The 18529-nt window shown below is 47.0% G+C and overlaps 3 protein-coding genes across 3 annotated transcripts; 2 read left to right on the forward strand and 1 right to left on the reverse strand.

Annotated features, from left to right (window-relative positions):
* The first annotated feature begins 709 nt into the window (after positions 1-709).
* Positions 710-4626, forward strand: LOC119327931 (LRR receptor kinase SERL2-like). Its single transcript, XM_037600990.1, has 10 exons — positions 710-1013; positions 1280-1412; positions 1517-1588; positions 1678-1821; positions 1914-1985; positions 2070-2129; positions 2251-2489; positions 2575-2916; positions 3481-3860; positions 4041-4626. The coding sequence occupies exons 1-10, from the start codon at positions 899-901 to the stop codon at positions 4359-4361; spliced, it is 1878 nt and encodes a 625-aa protein (XP_037456887.1). The 5' UTR covers positions 710-898; the 3' UTR covers positions 4362-4626.
* Positions 4627-4699: 73 nt separating this feature from the next.
* Positions 4700-6801, reverse strand: LOC119327932 (peroxidase 11-like). Its single transcript, XM_037600992.1, has 4 exons — positions 6401-6801; positions 6101-6292; positions 5640-5805; positions 4700-5341 (listed from the first exon to the last, which is right to left on the reverse strand). Exons 1-4 carry the CDS (start codon positions 6632-6634, stop codon positions 4929-4931), a joined length of 1005 nt encoding a protein of 334 aa, XP_037456889.1. The 5' UTR covers positions 6635-6801; the 3' UTR covers positions 4700-4928.
* A 1729-nt stretch (positions 6802-8530) lies between these two features.
* LOC119334587 (zinc finger protein HD1-like) lies at positions 8531-11276 on the forward strand. The gene is made up of 3 exons (XM_037607127.1): positions 8531-8621; positions 8910-9734; positions 10597-11276. The coding sequence occupies exons 1-3, from the start codon at positions 8553-8555 to the stop codon at positions 10939-10941; spliced, it is 1239 nt and encodes a 412-aa protein (XP_037463024.1). The 5' UTR covers positions 8531-8552; the 3' UTR covers positions 10942-11276.
* The last annotated feature ends 7253 nt before the right edge of the window (positions 11277-18529 follow it).

Consider the following 18529-nt stretch of genomic DNA (forward strand, 5'->3'; position numbering starts at 1 on the left):
TTGGGTTAGGCCCAGGCTAGACTTTGCGATGACCAATATGAAAAATGCCATGCCCGGACCCAAACCCGAGGCCCGGAAAACATTCCATGCGTTCATGTCTGTAACAAAACTTGTCTAAAAAACAAAAGTTTGTCTAAAAAAAATGTCTGGAACTAATCTGGATCCAGGCTCCCAGTGATTGCATGCCTAGTTCGTTCAAGTCTGAGAGCACGCTTGTAATTTCTTCGTTGCGTGGGGTCAATCATTTTTCTGAGGTGGGTTTAGCTCTCAGAAGACAATCAAACAAGAAAAGAAACGACGAGCCAGCGAGCAATGGGCAGGAAAGGGGGCTCGCAAAAATCCCGGACGCTGTCTGTCACGCGAGCTTTTTACCCCTCCCGTAAAAGTAAAAACGAACCAGGGTGAGGGCCCGCCCGCCTCTCATTCTCTCCCCCCATTGTTTATCATTCCGGTTCCCTATAGCGCGCAGGGGCGGGCAGGGGGGCCTCAGGTCAGGTTGCAGTCACGTCTGCTCCCCCAGTCCCACACCTCCACCCCTTTTGTGCTTTCCGCCCGCTCGCTGCCACAGCGCAAGCATCTTCTTTTGTGTCATCTGTCTCTCTCTCTCTCACACACCACGTGGGCCCTCGCCCAGGCGGTGGCCCCGCCCCTGCCACTTTGGCTTTGGCGGTGTGGGGTGGCGAACGGGCGAGGCCAAGGCTGCAGCCTCCGTGCTTTTCTCGGCCTCTCACGCCTGCTCTCGCTGCCACATACGGGCGAGGCCAAGGTTGCACTCCACGCAGCCAGCGCCCCGGCAGCAGCCGCACACAGCCTCTTCCCCCCTGAACCACCACCCCGCCCTCCCTTGTCACGCCCCTGGCAGGCTTGCCCTGCCCCTGCCTCCCTCCCTTCCCCGGCAATGGAGGCGCCTCCTTCCCCGCGGCGGCTGCTGGCGGTGGTGCTGGCGGCGGTGGCGCTGCTCGTATCCTCCCCTTGCAGCGCGCTCCTCTCCGCCAAGGGCGTCAACATTGAAGGTTCGTGTCTCCCTCTTCCCGTCCTGGAATCGTTCTAGGGGGTGTGCTGGTTCTTCTTCTCCCTCTGTCTTTCTTCTCCGCCCGCCCCCTTCTCTACTCTGTTATTCCCACCGAATCCATGGCTCTGTCTTCCTCTGATGCCGTTTCTTCAGTCAAGCCGAGAGTAGTCTCTGCAACGATGGCCGTCCGTCTCTGCCCTGTCTGTTTCTTGGATTATTATTATTATCGGTTTTGCGCAAGTTTCTGAAACATCTGCCTGCCTGCAGTGCAAGCGCTGATTGGGATCAAGAACCAGCTCAAGGACCCCCACGGCGTGCTCAAGAACTGGGACCAGTACTCCGTCGACCCCTGCAGCTTCACCATGATCACCTGCTCGTCCGACAACTTCGTCACCGGCCTGTAAGCGAATCACCCCCTTTCCTGTTTCACTTCACCTGCACCTAATCATATTCTCTGCATGTTTTTACTTCTCATCACGCTGTTGTTCTTCGAATCATCCACAGGGAGGCTCCAAGCCAGAATCTCTCAGGCCTGCTCGCCCCAAGCATAGGAAACCTGACCAGCCTGGAGACTATGTGAGTGTGCTCTTCTCACTGCCACTTATTTGTTCAGAGTTCCATTTTCCATTTGCGATGGAGATATCTTACCGTTCTCTTGGCTGCAGTCTTCTGCAGAACAACATCATAACCGGGCCAATCCCAGCCGAGATTGGCAACCTGGCAAGTCTCAAGACACTTGACCTCTCTGGCAACAATTTCTATGGTGAAATCCCACCATCCGTGGGCCACCTTGAGAGCCTCCAGTACCTGTGAGCTCTACTTCTCGTCATGAAATACCCTACCTCTTGCATTATTATTGTTCCTTGAGATGTTAACCCGAGGCCTGTTGTAATCTGACCAGGAGGCTCAACAACAACACCCTGTCCGGTCCATTCCCTACAGCGTCGACTAATCTGTCGCACCTTGTTTTCCTGTCAGTAATTTCCCTACTGTCACGTGCTCTTACCCATGATTTCTTGGTTTGGGATGTTCTCACTGTGCACCTTGTGTCCTGCAGAGATTTGTCATACAATAACCTGAGTGGCCCGATACCAGGATCTTTGGCAAGAACATACAAGTAAGGCTGCAGCTCAGATTGTGTTCATCCTTGTTTGAATAAGCTTAATTTTTGTCATGGAAGTATGAACCTGTATCAAGTTTAAGCTGTAAGCTTTGTTCTGTTATTGGTTCTCTTGCAGCATAGTTGGAAATCCTCTCATATGCGCTGCAAATACGGAGAAAGATTGTTACGGGACTGCGCCGATGCCAATGACCTACATCCTTTCACAAGGCACTCCGCCGACGAAAGCTAAAAGCCACGAGTTTGCAGTTGCATTTGGTGCTGTAACTGGTTGCATGAGCTTCCTCTTTCTTGCTGCCGGATTCTTGTTCTGGTGGAGACAGCGTCGGAACAGGCAGATACTTTTCGATGACGAAGGTAAGTGAAACTTCAAGAATTCCATGCAGTACTTTGTGCATCGATTTGGAACCTGATAATTGATGAAGCACTGCTATTGATGCAGATCAACACATGGATAACGTTAGCCTTGGAAATGTCAGGAGGTTCCAGTTCAGGGAGCTGCAGGTTGCAACAGAAAAATTCAGCAGCAAGAACATACTCGGAAAAGGCGGCTTCGGACACGTTTACAGGGGGCAGCTTCCCGATGGGACTCTTGTGGCTGTCAAACGACTCAAGGATGGTAATGCTGCGGGTGGTGAGTCACAGTTCAAGACTGAAGTTGAAATGATCAGCTTGGCAGTGCACCGGAACCTCCTTAGGATTCTGGGGTTCTGTATGACTGCCACAGAGAGGTTACTAGTTTATCCATACATGTCAAATGGAAGCGTCGCTTCGCGCCTGAAAGGTCAGCACCTCAAAATCCCAGCAAGATTATCTGCCTTTCCTTGACATCCCTTGCTTAACTAGGCTAGATAGAACTAGCTCATTTTGGCGTAGTCAAGAAAAGCAAATTGCTTTGTTGGGTGTGTGTCAGTTGGAGGCTGCAGCAATGTTGTCTTACCTTGCCTGAGTGGGAGTTCTTACTTTGGCTAGCCTCCTCCCCGTTTTGGTTGTGGTTATTAGTGATCTAGCCAAGCAAAGTAAACCTTTGTCATGTTACCAAGTGACCTGCCTTGCCTAACAAGGCTAGGAGAATCTTAGCCTGAGAACCAAACGTAAGTAGGAGAACTGTTTGCCCAATTATAGACCCACTTGTTGTGCAGCATATGTTCGTTCTAGAATTTTCAGATGTCATGCCTAAAAAGAACGATGCAGAATTGAAAGTTGCAATCCGACAAGCCGAACGTGAAAAAGACAGAATTGGATTCTTCCCTTCATTTATTTTTGTTTCTTTGCACAAAGACTTATCACAGAGCATATGATTCCTATCAAAGGAAATCTCCCCTTTATACCGGTCTAATTATTCCAGGAAAGCCACCTTTGGACTGGATCACTAGGAAGAGGATAGCCCTTGGAGCAGCAAGAGGTCTACTTTACCTTCATGAGCAGTGTGACCCAAAGATCATCCACAGAGACGTCAAGGCAGCCAACGTGTTGCTGGACGATTGCTGTGAGGCCATCGTCGGTGATTTCGGGCTTGCAAAGCTCCTTGATCACCAGGATTCGCACGTCACCACTGCAGTGCGGGGCACCGTTGGGCATATCGCGCCTGAGTACCTCTCCACTGGGCAGTCATCCGAGAAAACAGACGTCTTCGGGTTTGGCATCCTGCTGCTGGAGCTGATCACAGGCCAGACAGCGCTGGAGTTCGGAAAGGCATCAAATCAGAAGGGAGCCATGCTGGATTGGGTAATGAAGCCTCTGCAATTTACTTGATAAAACTGCTGCAAGAAATACTTGAGAAAAACTAATAAAGTTCATGGAACCACCTGAAATGAAAAGCACTTTTGTCGAAACTGTTCATAACTGCAAATGCCCTGCCATCGATGATGCTTAAGTTAGCTCATGACGTAATTGCTTGATGATCAGGTGAAGAAGATGCACCAGGAGAAGAAACTTGATGTACTGGTTGACAAGGGTCTGCGGAGCAGCTACGACCGGATCGAGCTCGAGGAGATGGTGCAGGTGGCGCTCCTTTGCACACAGTACCTCCCAGGCCACCGACCGAGGATGTCGGAGGTGGTTCGCATGCTGGAAGGCGACGGGCTTGCGGAACGGTGGCAAGCGTCGCAGCGAGCCGACTCACACAAGTTCACCGTGCCTGAGTTCACCTTCAGCCGCTGCTACTCCGACCTGACCGACGACTCGTCATTGCTGGTGCAGGCCGTCGAGCTCTCCGGGCCAAGATGACATGGTCACCAAGTGACCACAGAACACCAAGCAGCAGCCCTTGTACAGCATGATAATCCTATGTAGATTTGGAAATAATCCAATACTGAAGTAAAGTATAAATAGTGATGTATGTATCTTAGATGAAGTGTACACAGGAGAGTGCCCCAACTCCCTGGAATGGTATTGAACTATTAATATTACAGATTTCTAGCTGAAACAATAAGACTAGTTGTAACTTGTAACAAGGGGCTTCTCTTGAAGTTGTAAAGTTTTGATTTGCCCAGTTTGTATTTTCTCTTTGGCAGTCTTTATTTTTTTCTGCTTTTCTTGCTGCATTTTCAGATTGAAACAGGTGCTAAAATCTGATCAGAATCCATTGCTGATGTGTACATAATATCAGGTTGTGCAAAACCCTCAAAATACATGATGTGTATATTCTCTATTACTCCATACAGCCAAAATATTTCAGTGTAGCGCGACGACGATAATACCTATACCAGTAGAGTATATGCTATGAAAAACGTTCTTATTTGCAGACAATCATCAACCATCAAAGGAGAAGGCGCAAACGAAGGTTCCACCAGCTTATGTGTTCACGAATCTGCAGGTCTTCCTGACCTCACCACCTGCAGGGTTGGTGATATTGCCCATCTTGACCATGGAGTCCGAGAACTGCTTGAAGAACAGCTCCGGGTCAGCCCAGTACTTGTTGACCGTGTCGGCCGTCGAGTACCCGGCGATGCTGGACCACATCTCCTGGTCGGAGTTGAGGAGGCCCTCGCCCTTGATGAGCGACTCAAAATAGGCGTTGTCGAAGGTCGAGGAAGTGTGGCTGTCCATGGCGCTGATGTTGTCGTCGCCACCATCCATGGGGCAGACCTCCTTGAGCTTGCTGAGGTAGGTCGCAGACGCAGGGTTGTACTTGGATGTCATCTCGAAGTCGCCGTATATCCTGTCCCGGAAGTTCGCGCACCGTGCGAATCCAATCGTGTGGGATCCTTCAATGCAAATGTCATATCTCTAGTAAGCAGTGTTCAACATAAGATGATAACAGGAGTGCACCCCCTCAAACATATCAGAATTCAGAAGGTTCAGGTACAAAGTTGCATCTCCATATTGGTATTTTTATTACAAGACAAGGAAGTATCTGTAGATCCTACTTTAAAATTACCAGATTGTTCATGTATTTTACATTGCTTACAGCGCTTGATTGTCTGGTTCTGTTAATATTAAGTTATGAACTGAACTAGTGTTTTTAATCATAAACTATAGCTGTCAAAAGAAAGAAGATCATACCGACAAGGGCCACCATGTCAGTGGCATCAAGGCCCTTCTCCCAGAACTTGGAAATAAGGGTGACAAGGCCCTGCTCAGCGGTAGGGATGTCCTTGTTTGCTAGGTCAAGACTTGCCTCCTTGGAGTCCAATCTTCCTACTGGAACATCCCAGTAAGGCCCACCCACCTGAAACAATTTTTTCCCCTTGTCAGAAAGATATGGAGTTTGTAGTCTTTTGTTTTCAAGAAATGTATCTGTCATGTTCTTTGTTTGCATACTACTCTACTCAAAAGATATGGAATTGTAGCTAAACAGCATCCAAATGGCACAGCAGGTTATAATGAAATATACGTGTGGATTTCTGATGGTATACTAACTTATTCCTCAAAAGGCAAGCCTGCTATGAAATTGGTGCAAGCAAAAGTAACTAAGCCACTACACAAGAATCAATACTCTGAACATTGGGTTTGGTTTATTTTACCAAGACAACTGCGTCCCTGGCTGCAATGGCAAGCAAGTCAGCACAGGAAACTGTTCCAGGACACTCAGCCTCCAGCTTTGCCTTGATTTTGTCAACCACCTCAAATCCTTTCAGCGAGTTCACATTCTGGTCTGCTTGCTTCTCTCCGATCATGGTCGCGGTGTCGTCAAGCAGCACCGATCCATCACAGCCCTGCAACAAACAAACATTCAGATGTTCAGAGCAAACTCAATAATACCACTCCACAGTATAAGCATTCAGGTTAGCGTCTGTGGCCAAAAGAGTGTTTGGGCAGCCAACCTGCACGAAACAGTCGTGGAAATGGAGGCGAAGCATCAAAGCGGCATTGCGTGGTTCGTCGCGCACCGCACACTCCATCTCTGCCCGGACCACATGCTCCGCATTCGGGCATGTCTTGGAGTAGTGCTCCAGGCTCAGATTTGAAGGGTCCTGTGCCATCAGCAATGGCAAGGCCAGGAGAAAACAGGCCACGGAGAGAGCAGACGCCCTGAAGCACAACGCAGCTGTAGCCATCCTGAAACTAGTTTTAGCTGTTCCTGTGCTTGGATGGTTCGGGTTCAGATGTTTTTGTGGCAAGTTTCTTGTTCTGCATGGGCTTTATAGCAAAGTAAGACAGGCCTACGTGGTGTATGAAGAGAAACTGGTCAACAGGGAGATGAGCTAACTCTGTTGTGGTTGGTGGAGTAAGCAAGCAGAAAGTATCTCTAGTTCTGTGCTGTAGCACACTAATGGGTCAAAGGCTCTCTCTCTCTCTCTCTCTTTCTCTCTCTCTCTCTCTCTCTCTCTCTGTAGCGGTGTTTGGTGGCTTTGGGTTCACCAATATTGGAAAATCACAAGAGCTGCTCAGGTGCATATATAAAACTATAATATGACATGCCTGCTGTTCCCTTGTTTTAAATCAGTTGGATGCTTCCACTGCTATGTTAGGTAAAAGGAACTCAGATCTACAGGTGTTGAATGCCAACTAACAAAATATGCTAGTATTTAATTATTCATATTTGACTTAAGTAGCTGAAAAACCTCATGTTCCTTTGTTAGATCACCTTCCCATGAACACAAGCAGTTGATTTGGAACGTGTTAACTCAGATGCATCCATCACACTGCTGGCAGCAACAGGGACATTTCGTCCTTTCGAACAGATAGAAACCAATTATTCTGGGAAGATATCTATCTATACCAGTGAGGAAAACAAAAGCGGGGCAGCAGCACGCGAAAAGCGATGCGCGGGGACCAGAGGAGAGACTTAAAATAGTACGGTCCTGTGCACTACAATTTGGAATATCTGGAAAGAAAAGGGACATGAGGATCTTACAAATCCAGACAGCTACAGTACAACAAGTGTCTTGCCAAAGCCAATGAAAGGAAAATACCTGTGTAGCTTTTGCCTCTGAATGCTTCTTAACCCCCTGTCTGCTTAATGCCTAAACCAGCCTTTAACAGTCAGTTCTGCAGGTAAACCGTAACTCCTACCTTTAACTGATCAGCAGAGTTCCTGCTTTTTTTCTTCACAAAACTTGGAAGGAAGCCAAAAAATTGGTGTGCCTGACCGAGTCCTAAACCAATGAGATTTTCTTTATACTTCAGCATTTTTCTCTCGAACATGCTTGGGAGCAGGTCATTTTCATAAGAAGAAAGCACAAGGGACCAAATTTTGGCGAGGCCAGGAAAAGAAAAGAAAGCACGAAGGCATAAGACGGTATACAACCAGGTGTGGAGACAACCCATTCTTCGGAACGTGAAGGCATGGGACTCGCCTTGCCCAGCCTCTAGCCAAGAATGACAAAGAAGCGACGCACAGGGCCTCGAAGGCCTCTTCACGACAGCTGCTGGACACCTCTCTAACACGACCATGACACAAGAGCTGCCCCAGTCAAAGTACCCCCAACATTTGAGCTTTTCTCAATATCTCAACTTGCTACCTCACACTTGAGGTTCCAAAAGGCGGAACGGCTAAGGGAGAGCGCCAATGAATGGCAGAAAACCTCATGCTTTGGAATCTAACAGAAGACAGCTCCCCTTTCTCTTTTGCTAAAGGGTGCAACTGCTCATAAAGAGAGATGCAGCATCTTCCCTCTGTCTCCTTTATACCATAATGGCTTCTAGTTTCCTCTAGTTTCTACCTTTAGGTTTAGTCCAATCCAGGCAAAGACAATTTCATCATTCAGGGCCAATCAGTCGTGTGATATATATGAGAGTTCTCTTGATCGGTGGAATGCACCTCCGGGTTTGCATCAGCGGCTATTCAAATTAGCTGGCATCTGAGTCCAAATGTAAAAAGTGAACACACGGATCATCCTGACAAAAAATGGGAAAGTAATTGTAAAAGATTTAAGTCTTCTACTTGCAAACATGCAAATTTCTTTCACCAGATAGATTTGATATCAAACTCAAGCAGATTTAGCTGAGCAACACTAGAGCTAACTCGCAGCCATGCCGAGGTGCATTAAATGTTTATCTGAAAACGACTCTGCATCGGAAGACCGACATTGGCACAGGATAGTGAAGCAGCAACGTCCAAAGCTAACCACAAACCAGGTACACTATAATCCTCGCCCCCAAGAATGACGCCAAGTGTCACCCCACTGACACCCTACTATTAGTATACTCTGGACTGGACGTCCTACATTCCTGACATTCCTCCATACTCACATAGGCAGTGCATGAACACATACGAAAGAGCCATGAGAGGTAGAGGAGCAGAAGAAGACATATACACAGAATATGTAGGGAAACAGTAGCTACTACCTTCACTAATACCCCTTGCATGGTCTTTGTGGTGCTCACAAGGCCACCTTGTTCATGAATTGTGTTTCCAACGGCACCGTTTATGAGGAGGCGGTTGGACGAGAAGGGAGCTGGGCCAGGCTGTGCGACGGATGTTGCGCGGTGCCAAGCGTGGTGTACTGCCGCGCCGACTCCGCGTACCTCTGTGCATCTTGTGATGCACAGATCCACGCCGCAAACCGTGTGGCCTCGCGCCATGAGCGTGTGCTCCTCTCCGAGGCCTACAAGCATGCACCAGTGGTGCTGGAATGTCATGCAGATGCTGCAGCGTTGTGCGCCGCCTATGAAGCACAGGTACACTACACAAACCTGCTTGCCACGATGCACCAGCGCGTGCCCGTGGTGTCACACCCGGTCGCAGCCATTCCAGCTGCTTCTTTATTTGCCGAGGCAGCAGCCACCGCTCCTGTCCTCGGCAGCAAGGAAGAGGACGCCTCTTGGCTGCTGCCCAGCAAAGATTCTGATAACCATAATCACAGTGGCAACCACAGCAGCAGCAGCAGCAGCAGCAGCAGCAGATATTTTGGTGAAGTGGATCAGTACTTTGACCTTGTCGGGTACAATTCTTACTATGATAGCCACATGAACAACCAAGAGCAGTATGTGATGCAAGAACAACAACATCTGCAGCAGATGCAAAAGGAGTACGCGGAGCAGCAGATGCAAAAGGAGTACGTGGAGAAGGAAGGGAGCGAGTGCATAGTACCTTCGCAGTCTGCAATTGTGAGCAGGCCACATCAGAGTGGTTATGCACCACTTGTAGGGGCAGAGCAGGCTGCCTCCGTGACTGCTGGGGTTAGTGCTTACACAGATTCCGTCAACAACAGCGTGAGTTCTTCTATTACTTATTTATTATGGCATTACAACTTACATGTCATGCTATAATTTCCTCAAACTAGAGTTCATGCATACTTCATATGAAATAAAATGATAAGATCAGCCAGAGTACTTTTTTTTGGTGCAAGTGAAAGTGTGAAACGTCGGTATTTAGTGTTTCCTCACTTTTTTGGCTCTTTCTTCAACTTTTTCTACTTCTAGGTAGAGAACTTCAGCTGATTATTTCCAAAATGGAACTGCTGACATAGCCACTTCAAAGAAAAGTACACAACCCATGCCTAGGCAGATTAATGGATTAGTTTGTGTACTTTTACACATAGAACACCCAACTCAGCTCAGTAATTAAAAAGTCAATCCATATGTAAACTCTGAAATTCTCTGCCAACTAGAGAAGTACACAATTCATCTCTAGGAAAGTACACTAATTAAAATGGAACTGCTGTCATAGACACTCCAAAGAAAGTCTAGGCATATTAATTGATTATTAGTCCGTGTACTTTCTAAACATAGAATATTCAAGTTTTCTCAGTAACTAAAAGGTCACTCCATACACACACTCTCAAATTCTCTGTCAACTAGAAACTACGCTCTCTGTTTACCAACTTTTCTATACACACCAATGACTACATGAAAGAATATGATATATCATTAGATATTTCATAACCAGCAAGTCTAGTGTAGGTTTTATCCGTAAGCAGCGTTTACATGGTTTTATTGTGTAAACAGGGAAAAAGTAATACAAGGTTATGTACGTTGGACTAAATTAAACTCATCTACATATCAATGAAGGATCTCAACTGCAATGTCAATATGATTGCACATTTTAAGTGACCATTTTTCCATTCCATCTCAGATATCTTTCTCAATGGAGGCGGGTATAGTACCGGACAATACGGTCCAGTCCAGCATCCTGAGACCAGCTGGAGCCATCGGTCTCTTCTCAAGTCCTTCACTTCAGACACCAATTCACTTCAGCTCCAAGGAGAGAGAGGCCAGGGTCCTCAGGTACAAGGAGAAGAAGAAGAGCAGAAAGTTTGAGAAGACCACACGTTATGCAACAAGGAAGGCGTATGCCGAAGCACGGCCAAGGATCAAGGGGCGCTTCGCCAAAAGATCAGATGCAGACATGGAAGTGGACCAGACGTTCTCAACTGCAGCCCTATCTGACAGTAGCTACAGTACAGTCCCATGGTTCTGATGAGGCATCGTATTAGCATATGGACTTACCAGAGTGATAAGGTACAGTACGAGTATTTCAAGCAGATCGATGCTCTGAATAATGGTTGGATATGTGCAACTTAATCATAAGGTACCTTAGCATCTACATTTTGGTTTATAGTTTCAGATAGCACGTATGTGATGTTAGATACTTGCTCAGTCACTTCAGTTACAAGTGAACAAAGAGCGGTATTTAACTATTTAAAGATGTAATGTAACGGCACATAGATAACTATGGGGCGTGTTGGATTTTTTTTTCCTTTTGACAAGAAGCAGCTACCAGCTGATTTCATTGATGAAGGGACGGTAATGTTACAAGGGAGTACCTAGAACTCATCTAGATGAGACGTAATTTGGTCTCATTCACCTGAAAAATAAGAACGGATACAACCCACGTCAGCACACACGCATCTTATAGCACCACATCCAATGGCTATAAAAGGTGAATGGGACCAAATTAAATCTCATCTAGATGAGTTCTAGCAAAACTGATGTTACAAAGCAAATTTAGAGCAAGAAAAAAGGACAATGCTGAAAATGGTGGGGGGACCCGAAGACACAGCCGGACACCAAAGAACAAGAAGCCTAGCTAATCATGGCGGCTTGAATAGGTCTTCCAGCTAAGATTGAACGGAACCGTGACTCACTCAACTCAAGGCTTGTTTTTGCTAACCCCCATCAACCAAACGAGGTTCTCAGCTTGTTTCTGCTAACTAGCTTAGATTTTTTTTTTAACTATGATCATCCAATCTGATTGGAGTTTCACCATAGGGGAAGTGATGGCATCCTCGCCACTTTTGCTCATCTGCTGGTGTGCTTGTCGTCCCCAAAATCCTCCTAAAGTAAATAAAACAACCAGAGTATAAGAGTTTTACGAGGAGGAGGAGGGGGGGTACGAGGACTGTCCGATATACAGCATTTTTCTTGCGTCCCCAACACGCGCAAAGGCCTACTTGGTATTTCCAGAATGAAATGCACAATGCAAATAAACCAAAAGGCGCTCTCTCATTCTCAGATAGTTCTACAGTACCCAAACCGAACTCAAGGAAGGGGAGAGAAAACTTGAGTTTGGTTCCGACGCATTGGGCAAAGCTAACTCATCCAGGAATCTCTTGGGCAAACCAACAATTTGGTTCCACTTGTTCCGCAATCTGTTTTTCTAGTGAACTGTAACAAGTTCAACAGATGCATCCTTTCCCATCTAACAAAATAACTCAAAGAACAACACTGCAATTTTGGCCACACTAGCCATGAATATTCTGATAAAGGCCGTAGGGGGTAAACCTTCATCGATATTGTACAGATGGCTCTGAATCTCCGTATATCACCCTGTTCCTTTCGACCTTCAAAATCTACACAAAGAGGAGAGGAGCATTGGTTGGTAAGCAACAGGCAAGCCGTGGAAACCTAGGAACGAAGGAGGTCAGTTGTATGGAACTTCGTCCCTCGTTTCATGAACACGCAATCAGTGCAATGTAAGGCGCGCGCCGGCGGTGAGTACCTCCTAACTTCCTCTGCACGGACGTAGCGGTCGAGGACTCGAGGGGTGTAAGGGTCGGGATCGATCTAAGCGTGGAAGCTAGGGTTCATGGCGGAATGGGGAAAATTCGATGGCGTGTTTATCCTCCCAACCTCCCTCTGTACTACAGCTATTACAATCGGCCGAAGCCGCCGTCCGTCCAAAGCCAATCCATCCGAACGTTACAAGGGTGTATTTAAACTACAGCCATTCCGGCCGGCGTGCCATTTGGGCTTCGTCTTCACCCGAGTGGGCCGCACCGCAGGCCCACGAGAAGTTTTGAACTCTGCCGCTTCTTCTCTGCTTGTCGGATGATGAATAGTGTCGTCACCTGTTGTCGCTGTTGCCATATCATCTGAAGCGCTACCCGGTGTGCTGACATTCCTCCCTCCTTGAGAGCCGGCTTGACCCCAAGCCGGAGCACGGGGAAACTGCTGCTTCAAATGCTCCAAATCCTCCCAAGTAGCATCTGCAGGAGAAGATTCAGACCAGTGAACTAGCCCTTGGGCAACCGTCTTTTTACCTTGAGATCGCACTCGCTTCTGCAGTATACTGAGAGGAACTTGTATAGCTGCCCTGACTGTAGGCAATGTGTGACTGGGAATCGTCTCTCGAGGTAAAAACTTCTTGAGCTGAGAAACATGAAAGACAGGGTGTAGCCTGCTGTTATTAGGAAGATCCAATCGATAAGCTCGCTCTCCAATGCGCTCCAGGATTGGAAAAGGACCATAATACTTGAAGGCCAGTTTTTTAATTTGCCCTGGAATATAATGACAACTGAGCATAGGGTTGCAGCTTGAGAAAGACACGATCCCCTACTGCAAAAACCCGTTCAGTTCTCTTCTTGTCAGCCTGATTTTTCATACGTTGTTGTGCCCTTAACAAGTGTTGTCGAGCTGTTTCTGTGACCGCTTGGCGAGATTGCAACCAGTCTTGCATTTCCAATGGAGCAATTGTATCAGTTGCAGAGATGCCAAAATATCTGGGAGTATACCCATACAAAATTTCAAAAGGAGATTTCCCCAAAGCAAAGTGCCAATTGGAATTGTACCAGAATTCACACAAAGGCAGCCATTTACTCCATTTGTGTGGTTGAGCACTGATAAAACATCTCAAATAACACTCCACTTGCTGATTTACTTGCTCAGTCTGCCCATCTGTTTCAGGATGATTTGCTGTACTCATATTCAATTGAGTCCCTGTTTTTGCAACTAACAATTTCCAGAACTGACTAGTAAAAAGTGGATCTCTATCAGATATGATCACACTAGGCAGACCATGCAACTTGTAAACATTATCCAAGAACACCTCAGCCACCTTCTGAGCATTGAAAGGATGTTTGAGTGGAATAAAATGACCATATTTAGAAAATTTATCAATCACCACTAAAATGCAGTTGTACTGAGATGACTGGGGAAGACCATTAATAAAATCCATAGACACAGTATCCCAGGCTTTATGTGGAACTGGCAAGGGAGATAACAAGCCAGGATAAGGAACTCTTTCAGGTTTAGCTTTCTGGCATATCACACAAGACTGCACCTGTGTTAAGATGAACTTCTTCATTCCAGACCAAGTGAACAGAGCATGAATCCTTCTGTATGTCACTGGAAAACCTGAATGACCCCCCAAAGGGCTATCATGAAAAGCAAAGAAAATTTTCTGATGTAATGCAGGAACAGAGCCAACCCAAATACTCTGCTTATATTTCAGAATACCATTAACCAAACTGTAGGGTGGCTTAGAAGCTGGTTGCACAGCTAGTTGTTGCATAATTGTCAGGGCTCGTTCATCATGTTTATAACTGTCAATAATTTCAACTAACCATGTGGGTTGGCTACTGGAAATGGAAAACAACTGAGAACCATCAGGAGGTCTCCTGGACAGAGCATCGGCTGCACTATTTGCTGTACCTTGTTTGTACTGAATCTGATAATGCAATCCAAGAAGTTTAGCAAGACACCTCTGCTGCCAGATTGTATGCAATCTTTGATCCTGCAAATGAGCCAAACTTCTCTGATCCGTTTTAATAGTGAACCGCTGAACTTGCAAATAAGGCCTCCACTTATCCACTGCCAATAAAATAGCCAAATATTCTTTCTCATATACTGACAGAGCCCTATTCTTGGGTCCCAAAGTTTTACTAACAAATGCCAGTGGGTGTCCCTGTTGCATCAGCACTGCACCAATACCATATTCACAAGCATCAGTCTCAATCATAAAGGGCTTACTAAAATCTAGTAAGGCCAATACAGGAGCAGACACTAAAGCATGCTTAAGTGTGACAAAAGCCTCCTCTGTAACACTGGTCCATACAAAAGGAACTCCTTTCTTAAGCAAATCAGTTAAAGGCCTTGCAATAATCCCATAATGTTTAATGAATTTTCTATAATAACCACTCAAACCAAGAAAACCCCTCACTTCCTTCACATTTTTTGGAGTAGGCCATTGCTGAACAGCCACTATCTTATCAGGGTCAGTGGAAACCCCTCCTGCAGAAATAACATGCCCTAGATATGCTATCTTGGGTTGAGCAAAGTCACATTTAGACATCTTAACCTTCCACTGCTCCTTATGCAAAATAGATAGCACCTCATCCAAATGTTTCCAGTGTTCTTCCAATGTCTTACTGAATATCAGAATATCATCAAAGAAAACCAAGGCAAACTTCCTCAAGACTGGAGACAGATCAAAATTCATTTGCCCTTGAAATGATCCAGGTGCTCCTGTCAGACCCATGCCCATCACAGTAAATTCATAATGTCCATTATGAGTTTGAAATGCAGTCTTATATTCCTCTCCTGGTGCTAATCTCATCCGATAATATCCAGCTTTCAAGTCCAGCTTAGAAAACCAACAGGCTCCTGTAAGTTCATCCAAAAGTTCATCTATTACAGGCACTGGATATTTCCCTTTTTCTGTGATAGCATTGAGTTGTCTATAATCAACTACCATCCTCCAAGTTCCTTCGTCTTTCTTTTTAACTAACAACACAGGAGAAGAAAAAGCACTGTTACTATGCCTAATCATCCCTGAATCCAGCAGCTCTTTAATCTGTTTTTCCAACTCATCTTTCAGATGTGGAGCAATCCTGTAGGGCCTAACAGACACTGGTCTGGCTCCAGGAATCAATGGAATAGTGTGATCCTTAAGTCTTCTAGGAGGTAGTGTAGTTGGATTTTCAAACACTACAGCATGCTTATCCAGCAAAACTTGCAACTCTAGCTGAACAACTTTCTGTTCCACAGGTCTGATCAGAGAGACAGAGAACACTGTAACTGCTACATCTTCAGGTAACAGGCCTTGCAATGTAACTGTATCTCCTTGGTAGTAAAAGGACATCCACTTTTGAACCCAATCAATCTGCATAGGACTGTGCTGAGCAAGCCAATCGGCCTATAATTCCATCATAACTGCTTAGGGGAAGTAATCGAAAACTAGTAGCAAATTCCACCTGACCACAACTCCAGGAGCAGGATTTTAAAACAGAATCGCATCGCAATGTACCTCCCCCAGCTACAGATACTGTCACAGGTTCATGTGTTTGAACATTTGTCAATTTGTGTTGCAAGCTGCTGTCAATGAAAGAATGCGTACTTCCTGAATCAACAAGAAAGATAAGTTCCATGCCTTGCAACTCAATCAACAACTGCAAAGTGGGCGCATTAGATTGTTTCCCTACAGCAGCAGCAGACAATTGCATACTACAGACAGACATCTGGTCCTGAATACTGCTATCAGTGGATATTGTTTCTTCCGATTGAATGTGATCAATAAGCTCCTGCACTATGTGCAACTGGACTGACGACTTGCATATATGATCCTTCAACCATTTCTCACCACAAACAAAGCACAGTCCCTTGGACTTACGATAATTCCTCAAGGCAGACCACTTATCTTCAGTCTGACTTGGTTTCTGAACTTCAACACTTCGTTTGTCTTCAGAAGTGCGATGTTTATACGGTGGCAATGGCAATGGCATTGGCCCTGATCTAGCAGCAGGGACATGATTAATGGGAGTAATGCCTTCACCTAACTCCTCATGCAACAACGCTAAATCATACGCTGCATCCAAATCGCGTGGTTTCTGCAGAGCTACAGCGACACGGACACCAGGTTTAAGTCCATCCAGGAATCTAGTTGTATAGTGCAGGGAATTGGGCGCCTCTTCATACGCAGATAGTTGATCATACAAATCAGCAAAACGCTCCACATAATCTGCTACAGTTGAGGTCTGAGCTATTCTGAACAACTGATGGAGCAATGTCTGATGTTGATTACGCCCAAAACGGTTCTGCAGACTCTGACAGAATTCAGACCAACTTGCCTGCGGCTATCGACGTTGCATCGATTCCAACCAACGAGCAGCAGCACCCTCAAATTGAGCTGTTGCCAGAGAAATCCATAGGTGAGCCGGTGTACACCACAGCCTGAACTGATCTTCACACCGCGTTTGCCACAGACGCGGATTGGCACCATCAAATCGCGGCAATTCCAGGCGAGCACCAAATGCAAACGAATCAGCAGCATCAAAGGAACTCGACTCACGGCCCAGAGAAGGACAGAACGAAAAATTGGACTCGCGCGCACCTCTGACCGGAGGAGGGACATAAGTATTATGCGCCTTCCCCCGGTAATCGTTGTCGAAGCCGAGGGAATCAGTCGGGCCACCGCCGCGACCATTCCCAGCCACACGCGACGGAGACGGATCTTCTTGCGGAGGAGTACTCCCCTTCAACTGGTCGCCGCGGAGCTGCTCCATCTCCATCAACAACTCGTCTCGGACCCCATCCACGCGCGACGAGAGCAAGCCGTCGAGGGTCAAGGTATTCGTCGAGATCAGCTTCTCCATGGCCTTGAGGAGATCCGCACCTTGGTCGCGGAAGCGCTTGTCGAGGTCGACCGCGAGATCCGCCCGCAGAAGCTCGTAGACACCGCGCCCATCCTCCGACAGCTTTTCCATCGCCGCCGCTCGCCGCCGAATTCGCCACCGCGTCTCGTGATGATGCTGGGGAAGCGCCAGGACCTCTGAATCTGATACCAATTGTTAGCGTCCCAGGCCCAGCTCCCAACCTCCAGCATATGTTCGGACGTTTCCAATGTGGATCGGACACACCAGTACAAGCAAAGAGCCCACTACATCCCAAAAGACTAGCCTGAAGGGAGTGTGGCACTCCTTCTTATAAGGTGGTCCTAGCCCCCTCCCATATCCGAGGTGGGACTAAAGTCACTGGCAATGCCCAATGGCCAGCGTCTCTGACACCCCACCCCCCTAAACAGGGCGGGCTGGGGCCCAGCTCTGATACCAAGTGTAAGGGTCGGGATCGATCTAAGCGTGGAAGCTAGGGTTCATGGCGGAATGTGGAAAATTCGATGGCGTGTTTATCCTCCCAACCTCCCTCTGTACTACAGCTATTACAATCGACCGAAGCCGCCGTCCGTCCAAAGCCAATCCATCCAAACGTTACAAGGGTATTTAAACTACAGCCATTCCGGGCCGGCGTGCCATTTGGGCTTCGTCTTCACCCGAGTGGGCCGCACCGCAGGCCCACGAGAAGTTTTGAACTCTGCCGCTTCTTCTCTGCTTGTCGGATGATGAATAGTGTCGTCACCTGTTGTCGATGTTGCCATATCATCTGAAGCGCTACCCGGTGTGCTGACAAGGGGGAACGAACTGGCGGGAGACGTGCGGCGGCGGTCGCAACCCAAGTTGCCGCCGCGGCGCCGCCGCCCGCTGCCGCGGCCTATGCCTGTCCACTCAGTTCTTCCAGAGCGTTGGGATTGGGCCGCACGCCGCCGCCGCGGCGAAGTGGGCCCCTCTGTGAGGGAAAACGGGAGGCAGGCCACGGCGGCCGCTATCCTCTACCTGGACCGACCAAAGTTGTTTCCCCGTTTCTTTTCCTTTTATTCTCTTCTAACTCTTTTATTTAAAATAAAATAACTAGTATTTCTCAAAAATAATAATTAAAATAACTAGTATAAACAACTTCCTCCGTTTCTAAATATAAGTCTTTTAGAGATTCCACTATAGACTACATATGAAGCAAAA

The sequence above is a fragment of the Triticum dicoccoides genome, chromosome 7A, assembly GCF_002162155.2.
Source record: "Triticum dicoccoides isolate Atlit2015 ecotype Zavitan chromosome 7A, WEW_v2.0, whole genome shotgun sequence".
NCBI classification, from domain to species: Eukaryota; Viridiplantae; Streptophyta; class Magnoliopsida; order Poales; family Poaceae; genus Triticum; species Triticum dicoccoides.

What these genes read in the sequence shown, in the direction of transcription:
- LOC119327931 (XM_037600990.1), top strand. Translation starts at nt 899, where the DNA reads ATGGAGGCGCCTCCTTCCCCGCGGCGGCTGCTGGCGGTGGTGCTGGCG. An exon ending in GACAACTTCGTCACCGGCCT is followed by an intron (nt 1,413 to 1,516) that starts GTAAGCGAATCA and finishes AATCATCCACAG; the next exon opens with GGAGGCTCCAAGCCAGAATC. An exon ending in CTGACCAGCCTGGAGACTAT is followed by an intron (nt 1,589 to 1,677) that starts GTGAGTGTGCTC and finishes TCTTGGCTGCAG; the next exon opens with TCTTCTGCAGAACAACATCA.
- LOC119327932 (XM_037600992.1), bottom strand. Translation starts at nt 6,634, where the DNA reads ATGGCTACAGCTGCGTTGTGCTTCAGGGCGTCTGCTCTCTCCGTGGCC. An exon ending in CCAGGGACGCAGTTGTCTTG is followed by an intron (nt 5,806 to 6,100) that starts GTAAAATAAACC and finishes AAATTGTTTCAG; the next exon opens with GTGGGTGGGCCTTACTGGGA. An exon ending in TGACATGGTGGCCCTTGTCG is followed by an intron (nt 5,342 to 5,639) that starts GTATGATCTTCT and finishes TTTGCATTGAAG; the next exon opens with GATCCCACACGATTGGATTC.
- LOC119334587 (XM_037607127.1), top strand. Translation starts at nt 8,553, where the DNA reads ATGCCGAGGTGCATTAAATGTTTATCTGAAAACGACTCTGCATCGGAA. An exon ending in ACCGACATTGGCACAGGATA is followed by an intron (nt 8,622 to 8,909) that starts GTGAAGCAGCAA and finishes GGTGCTCACAAG; the next exon opens with GCCACCTTGTTCATGAATTG. An exon ending in CAGATTCCGTCAACAACAGC is followed by an intron (nt 9,735 to 10,596) that starts GTGAGTTCTTCT and finishes ATTCCATCTCAG; the next exon opens with ATATCTTTCTCAATGGAGGC.